At 38.8% G+C, this 12,500-nt stretch overlaps 1 protein-coding gene across 1 annotated transcript in view; it reads left to right on the forward strand.

The window, feature by feature from the left end:
- The window catches only part of LOC127638946 (single-minded homolog 1-like), a 15,154-nt gene that overhangs the window by 1,286 nt on the left and 1,368 nt on the right, over positions 1-12,500 (forward strand). The window contains exons 3-12 of the mRNA XM_052120724.1: positions 6,500-6,606; positions 6,780-6,869; positions 6,968-7,076; positions 7,200-7,285; positions 7,766-7,965; positions 8,040-8,146; positions 8,410-8,557; positions 11,368-11,527; positions 11,610-12,003; positions 12,119-12,500. The exon at positions 12,119-12,500 is cut by the window's right edge and continues 1,368 nt beyond it. Coding sequence (XP_051976684.1) covers positions 6,500-6,606; positions 6,780-6,869; positions 6,968-7,076; positions 7,200-7,285; positions 7,766-7,965; positions 8,040-8,146; positions 8,410-8,557; positions 11,368-11,527; positions 11,610-12,003; positions 12,119-12,500 — 1,783 coding nt within the window. The remainder of the gene's footprint in view (positions 1-6,499; positions 6,607-6,779; positions 6,870-6,967; positions 7,077-7,199; positions 7,286-7,765; positions 7,966-8,039; positions 8,147-8,409; positions 8,558-11,367; positions 11,528-11,609; positions 12,004-12,118) is intronic.

The raw sequence follows: 12,500 nt of genomic DNA on the forward strand, positions 1-12,500 counted from the left end.
CAGACAGATATATAGAACATCAGACAGACAGACAGACAGATAGATAGGCACACAGACAGAGAGAAAGACAGATAGATAGACAGAGAGACAGACAGATAGACAGACAGACAGACAGACAGATAGGCACACAGACAGAGAGAAAGACAGATAGATAGACAGAGAGACAGACAGATAGACAGACAGACAGACAGACAGATAGAACATCAGACAGACAGACAGACAGACAGACATATAGACAGACAGACAGACAGATAGAACATCAGACAGACAGACAGACAGACAGACATATAGACAGACAGACAGACAGATAGAACATCAGACAGACAGACAGACATATAGACAGACAGACAGATAGATAGAACATCAGACAGGCAGACAGACAGACAGAGAGACAGACAGATAGAACATCAGACAGACAGACAGACAGAAAGACAGAGAGACAGACAGATAGAACATCAGACAGACAGACAGACATATAGGCAGACAGACAGATAGATAGAGCATCAGACAGACAGACAGACAGACAGACAAATAGACAGACAGACAGATAGAGCATCAGACAGACAGACAGACAGACATATAGACAGACAGACAGATAGAACATCAGACAGACAGACAGATATATAGAACATCAGACAGATACATAGAACATCAGACAGACAGATAGACAGACAGACAGACAGACATATAGACAGACAGACAGATAGCTAGAACATCAGACAGACAAACAGACAGACAGAACATCAGACAGACAGACAGACAGACAGATAGAACATTAGACAGACAGACAGACAGACAGACAGATAGAACATCAGACAGACAGACAGACAGACAGACAGAACATCAGACAGACAGACAGACAGATAGAACATCAGACAGACAGACAGACAGACAGATAGAACTTCAGACAGACAGACAGACAGAACATCAGACAGACAGACAGACAGACAGACATATAGACAGACAGACAGATAGAACATCAGACAGACAGACAGACAGACAGATATATAGACAGACAGACAGATAGATAGAACATCATACAGACAGACAGACAGAACATCAGACAGACAGACAGACAGACAGACATATAGACAGACAGACAGATAGATAGAACATCATACAGACAGACAGACAGAACATCAGACAGACAGACAGACAGACAGAACATCAGACAGACAGACAGACAGATATATAAAACAGGCATTAGTGAGTGTGTGTGGTGGATGGTGTTGCTCTGAGGGTCGTTCTGTCCCGGTCACAGACGTGACTGCGCATCCGCCGCGCTCATTACACCGGCAGCGCGCGCACACCGGCTGTCTGAACACCGTGAGTCCTTTAAGAGCAGATGCGATTCTAATTGATGCGGGATCGAGTCTGTGAGAGGATGTTGAACAATCTGCATCTGAGAAACACTTCATTAATGAAGCGGGTTAATTAAAGCGACGAGAAGACACGTGACATATTGATATGAAACACGTCACAGTAACAATCTTCTGGAACATTCAAATCAATATAAACGACTCTTAGAAACATCGTGTTGCTACTCAAACACAAATCCATTTATTTAATTATTTACACGAACAAAACATGTTTCAGAGTAAAATTGTGTGAAACGGATTTTGTCTTTTGTGCGGCGGAATATAAAATAATAATATATAAATAAATGTTCCCTTCATTAATAGATATTTCATACTTGCCATTATTTAAATAATACACAATTATTTCACTGAAGAAAAATACTGAGTAAGAAAAGATGAATTACATCTTTAACTATTAATAATATATATATATATATATGTGTGTGTGTGTGTGTGTGTGTGTGTGTGTGTGTGTGTGTGTGTTATAAAATAATTATTATTATCCAAATATTAATATTCTTTATAAATATGCCATAAAAAAAAATAATAACCAACTTAATGCAAATGTGCAAAAAAAAGTGTGAGTGTGTGAGTGTGTGTGTGTGTGTCTATGCGAGTGTGTGTCTATGCGAGTGTGTGTGTGTGAGTGTGTGTGTGAGTGTGTGTGTGAGTGTGAGTGTGTCTGTGTGTGAGTGTGTGTGAGAGTGTGTGTGTGTGTCTATGCGAGTGTGTGTGTGTGTGAGTGTGTGTGTGAGTGTGTCTGTGTGTGAGTGTGTGTGAGAGTGTGTGTGTGTGTGTGTGCGCGCGTGAGAGAGTGTGTGTGTGTGTGTGAGTGTGTGTGAGAGTGTGTGTGTGTGCGCGCGCGAGAGTGTGTGTGTGTGCGCGCGTGAGAGAGAGTGTGTGTGTGTGTGTGTGTGTGTGTGTGTTTGATGTCTTCTGCACGTGTTGTTTTATATTCAGTATGTAAAATGTTTCAGTCCGTGGAGACTCTAATGTTGAGAGCCTGTTTTTGAATAATTATGGTTTTATGACGGGAATCTTTACATCACACACACGGAAGTATTTAAAGCCTGTGTGATTATTCTGCAGTCTTTCACACTCTGAGCTCATTATTCCGTTTATTGTTTAATAGCATAAGTGCATAAAACACAGAACGCTGAACATCCCGCACATATTAGATTTATTCTGCACTTTACACCTCATGATCAGTTGCACGTGACCCACACATTGTTATTTCAATACTGCTGCACTTCTGCTTATAATGAATATTATTGGCGTTTTACTCTGTACAATATCATTTCATTTAATCTAAATTATTTCGATAAAATTAAATTGTCCAGATTTAGACTTAATTTGTTCATATCTGTAAGAACTCAATATAGAGTGTAAATATATTGTGTGTGGATATGAACAGTTTCTGCTGTGTGTAATTCACATTGATTGATTCCTCAAACAGAAGTGATTATTGTGTGTGTGTGTGTGTGTGTGTGTGTGTGTGTGTGTGTGTGTGTGTGTATTAACATGTCAGTCACGCAGATCCACGCGTGTTTGCGCCTGATGTCCGACATTTACTTTACCGACGGCAATGTTTGTTCACGAGCTTAGATTCTCACACACACGCGCGCGCGCGCACACGCACGCACACACACACACACACACACACACACACACACACACACACACACACACACGGGGTTAACTGTGTGTGTTCACTCGTGTTAACATACTGTTTAAACAAGCCGAAGCGTGATAGATCAACATTTAGAAAGCTAACTGAATATTAACTATAAATAAAAATAATAAATCATTCATACGAATTACATCCAAAATAAATCCTTGAATACAATTTACAACATGTTACAATTTAACAATAACAGTCTAATAATAATAATTGTAATTTTATTATGAAAATAATGATTTGCTATGAAAGAATATGTTATATATAATTTTTCATTATTATTTTAATAGTAGCCTATTAATAACCGTGTTATAAAAGATATATATATATAAAGTATAATTGTTATTCATTATTATTTTAATAGTAGCCTATTAATAACAGTGTTATAAAAGATATAAAGTATAATTGTTATTCATTATTATTTTAATAGTAGCCTATTAATAACCGTGTTATAAAAGATATATATATATATATAAAGTATAATTGTTATTCATTATTATTTTAATAGTAGCCTATTAATAACCGTGTTATAAAAGATATATATATATATAAAGTATAATTGTTATTCATTATTATTTTAATAGTAGCCTATTAATAACAGTGTTATAAAAGATATATATATATATATATAAAGTATAATTGTTATTCATTATTATTTTAATAGTAGCCTATTAATAACAGTGTTATAAAAGATATAAAGTATAATTGTTATTCATTATTATTTTAATAGTAGCCTATTAATAACCGTGTTATAAAAGATATATATATATATAAAGTATAATTGTTATTCATTATTATTTTAATAGTAGCCTATTAATAACAGTGTTATAAAAGATATATATATATATAAAGTATAATTGTTATTCATTATTATTTTAATAGTAGCCTATTAATAACAGTGTTATAAAAGATATAAAGTATAATTGTTATTCATTATTATTTTAATAGTAGCCTATTAATAACCGTGTTATAAAAGATATATATATATATATATATATATATATATATATACACATATAAAGTATAATTGTTATTCATTATTATTTTAATAGTAGCCTATTAATAACAGTGTTATAAAAGATATATATATATATACACATATAAAGTATAATTGTTATTCATTATTATTTTAATAGTAGCCTATTAATAACAGTGTTATAAAAGATATATATATAAGTATAATTGTTATTCATTATTATTTTAATAGTAACCTATTAATAACCGTGTTATAAAAGATATATATATATATATATATATACATATAAAGTATAATTGTTATTCATTATTATTTTAATAGTAGCCTATTAATAACCGTGTTATAAAAGATATATATATATATACACATATAAAGTATAATTGTTATTCATTATTATTTTAATAGTAGCCTATTAATAACAGTGTTATAAAAGATATAAAGTATAATTGTTATTCATTATTATTTTAATAGTAGCCTATTAATAACCGTGTTATAAAAGATATATATATATATATATATATACACATATAAAGTATAATTGTTATTCATTATTATTTTAATAGTAGCCTATTAATAACCGTGTTATAAAAGATATATATATATATAAAGTATAATTGTTATTCATTATTATTTTAATAGTAGCCTATTAATAACCGTGTTATAAAAGATATATATATAAAGTATAATTGTTATTCATTATTATTTTAATAGAAGCCTATTAATAACCGTGTTATAAAAGATATATATAAAGTATAATTGTTATTCATTATTATTTTAATAGAAGCCTATTAATAACCGTGTTATAAAAGATATATATAAAGTATAATTGTTATTCATTATTATTTTAATAGTAGCCTATTAATAACCGTGTTATAAAAGATATATATATATATATATATACATATAAAGTATAATTGTTATTCATTATTATTTTAATAGAAGCCTATTAATAACCGTGTTATAAAAGATATATATAAAGTATAATTGTTATTCATTATTATTTTAATAGTAGCCTATTAATAACAGTGTTATAAAAGATATATATATATATATATATAGTATAATTGTTATTCATTATTATTTTAATAGTAGCCTATTAATAACAGTGTTATAAAAGATATATATAAAGTATAATTGTTATTCATTATTATTTTAATAGTAGCCTATTAATAACAGTGTATAAAAGACATGCATATATATATATATATATATATATATATATATATAATATATATATATATATATATATATATATATATATATATAAGTATAATTGTTATTCATTATTATTTTAATAGTAGCCTATTAATAACAGTGTTATAAAAGATATATATATATATACATATAAAGTATAATTGTTATTCATTATTATTTCAATAGTAGCCTATTAATAACAGTGTTATAAAAGATATAAAGTATAATTGTTATTCATTATTATTTTAATAGTAGCCTATTAATAACAGTGTTATAAAAGATATAAAGTATAATTGTTATTCATTATTATTTTAATAGTAGCCTATTAATAACAGTGTTATAAAAGATATAAAGTATAATTGTTATTCATTATTATTTTAATAGTAGCCTATTAATAACACTGTATAAAAGACATGCATATATATATATAAGTATAATTGTTATTCATTATTATTTTAATAGTAGCCTATTAATAACCGTGTTATAAAAGATATATATATATATATAAGTATAATTGTTATTCATTATTATTTTAATAGTAGCCTATTAATAACAGTGTTATAAAAGCCGCTTCAACGAATTCGCCGGATGCACAAAGTTGAACTTGAGGCTGTATCTGTGCAACACTTTGAGGGATAATCACAATTAGGCCCTGAAGTTACCTGCAGGGTTTTGGCGCACTACCACCTACTGGTCAGGAGATAGCAAAAACTGATATTTTTGGCTTATAATTTTTTAACACTTTTGCCAAAAAATTACGAAAATTGTCTCTTTAGATCAAGTGTTACATACCGAGACACATTTTCCTATGTCTGTAATGTTGGATGACATCACTTTATATTTAGTCATAAAATGCTGTATTTTACTAAACGACTTGGCATATCCTTATGAAGCTTGGTATGTGTCTTTGGCACCATGTTCTGAAGGGACTCAAAAAGTTCGGGACAGTGCCACCTTGTGGTCAACAATTATAATGCAATTTCAAAAGATGCTATGCTGCTCATGGTTCCGATAAATGGCTTGACACCGGTATCGCTGCTTACAGCTATATTTATTATTATTATTATCACTGCAGTGTAAAAGCTGCTAAATCATCTCACTTATGTTTACATCATAAAGGTGTATGTTGATCAGACAGGGAAGAAATTTCGGACCAGGATTTTACATAGACACTGGCCCAAAAGGCAGCGCCGCTTTGTGGCGCGTTCTGCATAACGCGGCGGGAAAAGTCCCGGTTCCCCCAATGGCCTGTCCGCACCTGATGTTTATGTATGTTCTGTATTATTTCTGTAGGTTTGGGGGAGGCCTGGGGTCAGGTGGGTCGAATCAGATCTTTACATAACACGGCCCATGAGCTCGGATCCAATTTTCTACAGGTAATAATCAGCAAGATGCTCCAGGTAATACGAAGACTTTTATTATTTACTTTTCATTGAACTAACAGCAGAAATGAAGTAGTGACTGAAATTAATTTACATGCCTGTTTGTAAATAATTAACTGTGCTTCTTTGCAGATTCTATAATTGTTTGGTTTGTGCCTTCATGACCTGTCTGACATTCTCTTCCTCTGCAGACGTTAGACGGGTTTATATTTGTGGTCGCTGCAGATGGAAAGATCATGTACATATCTGAGACGGCGTCAGTTCACTTGGGCCTCTCGCAGGTAAAGAACACAACAACTTCACAAGTTACACTGTATTCTGCATCAGATAGTTTCATGTTAATTCACACCGGCAGAATTACAGATGCTCTTTGAAACAGGTAGAGTTGACCGGGAACAGTATTTATGAATATGTTCATCCAGCCGATCATGATGAGATGGCCGCGGTTCTCACGCCACAGCCGTCATACCACTCACACTTTGTCCAAGGTGAGACACTTAGACACGAGAACACCAACTGAACATCTGCTAAATTCCTTTCACCTATAACAATGAGTGCACCAATGACTGTAAGGTGATGCGAAGCTGGTTTGTAAATGTTGCTTCTTTCAGAGTACGAAGTGGAGCGGTCATTCTTCTTGAGAATGAAATGCGTTTTGGCTAAAAGGAATGCAGGACTGACGAGTGGAGGATATAAGGTAAGATCGTGTAACTAATAGTCTTGCATAGCCAGATGTCTGGTCCAGTTTGCAGGTTATTCTGGTTAAGAACCGGCCATTAGGAGGGGCCTGGGTTACTCGGCGAGTATTGACGCTGACTATCACACCTGGAGTCGCGATTTCGAATCCAGGGCGTGCCGAGTGACTCCAGCTAGGTCTCCTTAGCAACCAAATTGGCCCGGTTGCTAGGGAGGGTCTGGGTCGCTCAGAGAGTGTTGACGCTGACTATCACACCTGGAGTCACAATTTCGAATCCAGGGCGTGCCGAGTGACTCCAGCCAGGTCTCCTTAGCAACCAAATTGGCCCGGTTGCTAGGGAGGGTCTGGGTCGCTCAGCTAGTATTGACGCCAACTATCACACCTGGAGTCGCGAGTTCTAATCCAGGGCGTGTTGATTTGAAATAAAAAGACATTGACCGAACATGCTGGTGGTTGAACTTTGACCCCTACACTTTGCAGGTCATCCACTGCAGCGGGTACCTAAAGTTCAGGCAGTTCAGTTTGGACTCCTCTCCGTTTGACGGCTGTTTTCAGAACGTGGGTCTTGTCGCCGTGGGACACACGTTACCGCCCAGCGCCATCACGGAGATCAAACTGCACAGCAACATGTTCATGTTCAGGGCCAGTCTGGATATGAAGCTCATTTTCCTGGACTCAAGGTGAAGTTCAACAAACATAATAACCTCATACACACAGGTCGCCCGGTCATTCACAGGTTTTGTGTGTGTTTCAGGGTTTCAGAGCTCACAGGATATGAGCCACAGGACCTGATTGAGAAAACCCTGTATCATCATGTGCACAGCTGTGACACCTTCCACCTGCGCTGCGCTCATCACCTGTGTGAGTTCACCTTGCGCTGAATACACCAAAACCTAGAGAGCTGCCTACCTAGTAAGCATTGTAAGGGAGCATAGATGCTTTGAGTGTTCCATTTCGGAAGGTTGTTGCCTATGTAGACCGCAGACTGCACGGCAGCTCACTCGGTTTTGGAACGGAGCGTTGGTCTTGGGTTTGACACATGCAAAGAAATGCTAAAGGCACACCAGTTTAATGTGTGATAACATGTTTTATTGTTTAACATCTCTCACTCTCTCTCTGTTCAGTACTAGTTAAAGGGCAGGTCACCACTAAGTACTATCGTTTCCTGTCTAAGCATGGCGGATGGGTTTGGGTCCAGAGCTACGCTACAATCGTGCACAACAGCCGCTCTTCGCGGCCGCACTGCATCGTCAGCGTCAATTACGTCCTCACGTGAGTTCAACGTTCAATGTTTTAAAAGAGTTAGTTCACCCCAAAAATGGCCGATCTGACGTCGTGTGCTCACCCTTTCTTCCGTGGAACACAAAAGGCGATTGTAACCAGGTTCGGATTGGGAAAGGAGGCGGCGGGAACCGGCTGAAGTCAATATAATATCTGATGCAAACAAAATGACGCAAGAACACAAACGCACATGGCAGCTGTGTGTGGCTCTCTCTCTCTCCTGAACTGCCACGTTCCCTCTCCTCGACCGATTAGCCCAATAGGGGTCAGGCGGCGGGATGTACGGGGGTTCCCCGGGGGTTCCCAGTCCTGACGTACATCACCCCGCCTCCTTTCCGTTGCCCTTCTGGCCCGCTAGCCGCCAGGCTTTTCCCCGCCTCTCTAGGGCTGGGGAGGGCGACGAGGGGTGGGAAAGGGCAAGGTGGAGTAAAAATCATGCTCGCCGGTTCCCAGACACGCCGGTCCACACTCTGGCAGACGACAGCCGCACCTCCCCGGGCGGACTGGAGCCAGTCCTCCGACCCCTGGCAGATGGAACGCCCCTCCGCGTTTTGCCGGCCGGTAGGGAACTCGTCCGCTCCTGGCAGCGGCTCCAACACTCCTGGTGGCCGGCAGCGAGCCCCTCTTCCCCTCACGGATGACGGACATTCCTCCGCATCCAGGCGGCCGGCAGCAACTCCTCCGTCCCCCAGCCGGATGGCCGCGGCAGCACCTTTGGGTGGATGGCAGTGGTGAGGACTCCATGACAGCGCATCCCTCCAACTTCCCGGGCTTCTTCACCCATGTAACATGGTTACGGTTGGGAATGGAGGCGGCGGGAACCGGCTGAATGGTCAAAATTATATATAATGCTACTACTTCAGAAGCTCAGGTTTTCACAACAAGGGCAGTTGTGTTTTGTTTAGGGTTGGGATGATATATCTTTTCCATGTAATGAGTGTCCATCAAAGATCCCGCACTCTTTTAATATCCTCTCTGTTCTTTAAGTCAGTTAAAAAGAGTATATAGGACTGTACATTTTGATCACAAATAGCACAGATGCGCCAATAACGAGTCTGTGAGATGCGCGTTAAACTCTTAAAGTGACAGTAACGTTATAATGCTTGTTATACAAATGACTGTAAATCCTTGTTGTACACATTATTTCAAACTTTGATATATCATCTCATTACTAAACAGTATATATATACAATTTCGTGATATGTCTTTCTATCTTCACCAGAACACGTTTGAAGACAAATAGAAAAATGTGCAATCTCAGCTGGTCCTTATAATGCAAGTGGATGGTGATCAGACGTTTGAAGCTACAAAAATCACAGACAGTCAGTATAAACGTCATCCAAACGACTCCAGCGGTTAAATTAATGTCTACTAAAGCCACTTGATCACTTATGGTGTGAAAAAGATCAATATTTAAGTAGTTTTTTTAACTCCAAATCATGCTTCCGGTAAGCAGTTTACAAGTGAGGAGGAGGAACACTGTAACGAAGCTTCGCAGGTTTAGATCTGCATTTGTATCCGTTTCTTTACCCACATTAGTGCGTTTGTGTTTGTGTTTGTGTTTATCCTGGATGTCTCAACCGAGAGACAAACGTGAGATTACGCCTGTAACGTGCTGAAGCGAATATGTCACATGAGAGACCGCATGAGCTCCGCCCTCGTGTGAACTCCACCCTCTCCAGAAGTAAAAGTACTTAAATATAGATAATTTTTTGCACCAAAAGTGATCGTGTGGCTTTAGTAGACATTAATTTAACCACTAGAGTCGTTTGGATGACGTTTATACTGACTGTCTGTGATTTAGGAGCTTCAAACGTCTGATCACCATCCAGTTGCATTATAAGAACCAGCTGAGATTGCACATTTTTCTATTTGTCTTCAAACGTGTTCTGGTGAAGATAGAATACTTGGGTGAACTATCCCTTCCAGCGTTAATATTTCAAACTGTGATTATATTGAATAGTTAACCTCATTATTATTCACAAAATTTAAAGGACTTTTCATTTAAAGACATAAAATAGGACACGGTTTAAAATAGCGCACAGGGGCTCCAGAAATGAGTGCAAAACACCATAAAAGCACAATAAAAGTAGTTCCTATGACTTTGTGAACTTATGTAAGGAAACGTCAAATTTAAGTAGTTATTCACTAAAAATCTTTCCCTTTTATTATGCTTTTTTTGTCGTTTTTGGAGCTTAACAGCCCCTGGTTACTGTCTACTTACAAGAGCAGAATGAACATTCGTTATATTGTGTTATCCTTCCTGTTCCACCATATAAAAGGTCATACTGCTGTGGAACAATATGAGGGTGAGTAAATACTGTTTCATTTTTGGGTGTACTGTTTCTCTAAGTCTTTTGTTTGCGATGCTGATCCATACTAAAGGCATCTGAAAGCAAATAAAGCCTTACAGAACAAATGTAGCGTTATCAGAAATGATGAAAGACCTGCTGTGCACAATACAAACATGCGACATTCACGGGTTGGCGTGTTTCTGATAACGTCTGTGTTTGCCGTCTGTCTCTGGAAGTGGTTCAGCTAGTGGTCAGACCAGGTCCAAGGTGTCGAACACAAAACCACAGGTGTTATATCAATGAGTAACGTTACACAAGCGTTACCTTCATGCGACAGGACTTGTGTTGAGGGTTCAGGGGTGGGCGAGCGCAATCACAGGTGTAAGAATGTTGTGCTAATGTTTGAACAACGTTGAGACTGATTAACTCTGCAGAGTTGGACTGGGAATATCAGCAAGTGTTTGTTGTAATAATGTGATCATACACAGCGTTTGTTTGTGCATTTAGGGATACAGAATATAAGGGAATGATGCTGTCTTTGGACCAGTTGAATCCCAGAAAACCTGCGTTCCCGTACAGTAACCATAGTGACCGAGAGGAGCGACCGAAGGGCAAACCAAAAGTGTCAAACGCCAGGAGTAAAATCTTGGTTTCTCCTTATCCACAGGTATCACATTGTTTTGTCTGTCAGGTTTACGGTTATTTATGTGTCCTAGCGTACTCTAATAAGTTCTGTTTCCCCTCAACAGTTTTCAGCCTTCCACCATGATCGCTCAGAATCTGACCACGACAGCCAATGGGGCGGGAGCCCTCTGACAGACTCTGCCTCTCCGCAGCGACTGGATCAGAGCGAGGCGTCAGAACCCGTTTACGCTTACAGACACGTTCCCGAGTCCGGTCCGCTGCGTTACGGCCTTTCTCAGGGTGACATGATGCATGCGGCCTCACACACCTGTCAGCAAACACACACACACGCCGCGCCGTGTGACCCGCATCCTGCCCGCTGTCAGGGCGGGCGTTACGTCCTGGAGCAGAGCGGGCGAGAGTGCTGGTGGGATGCCACGCGTCCTGTTCCGGCTCTTACGAAAGCAACACAACCCAACGGAGGAGAGTTTGACGACAGAACTTACCATCACTCTCACGGTAAGTGAGCTGGACCAGAATATCGGGTTCATAGCAACGCCCTAGCAACCACCCAGATATGTCTTCATGAAATCAAAAAAGACATTATTAAATAAAACCATGTGTGATTTTTCAGCTCACTGGGATGACGAGCAAATGGCCGATTCTCCCGAAGAAGGGTCCCTGGATGATTCCGGAGACAGTTGCCATGACAACAGGATGTTTCACGCTAGCCTGTGGGAGTCCGATAAAATCAAAGTGGAGGACGACAGAATGACGGACCGCCCCTTCTCCTCCGCTCCTGGCGTGGTCTGCCGAGCTCCCGGCGCCCACCTCATACTGTGTCGAGATGCCATGACAACAGGTTCCCATGGCGACGAGGATGGAAGCCCCGCCTCTCTCTCGGGTCTGAGCAGTCCGGGGTCAGACAGGCTGTCTCACGAGTACCGGCGGCCGCTGTCGGTCTCTCCAAACGTGGGCGTCCAGGCGCAGGGCAGCCCGCTGCTGTATCACCCCCA

The sequence above is a fragment of the Xyrauchen texanus genome, chromosome 47 (genome assembly GCF_025860055.1).
Source record: "Xyrauchen texanus isolate HMW12.3.18 chromosome 47, RBS_HiC_50CHRs, whole genome shotgun sequence".
Taxonomy (NCBI): Eukaryota; Metazoa; Chordata; class Actinopteri; order Cypriniformes; family Catostomidae; genus Xyrauchen; species Xyrauchen texanus.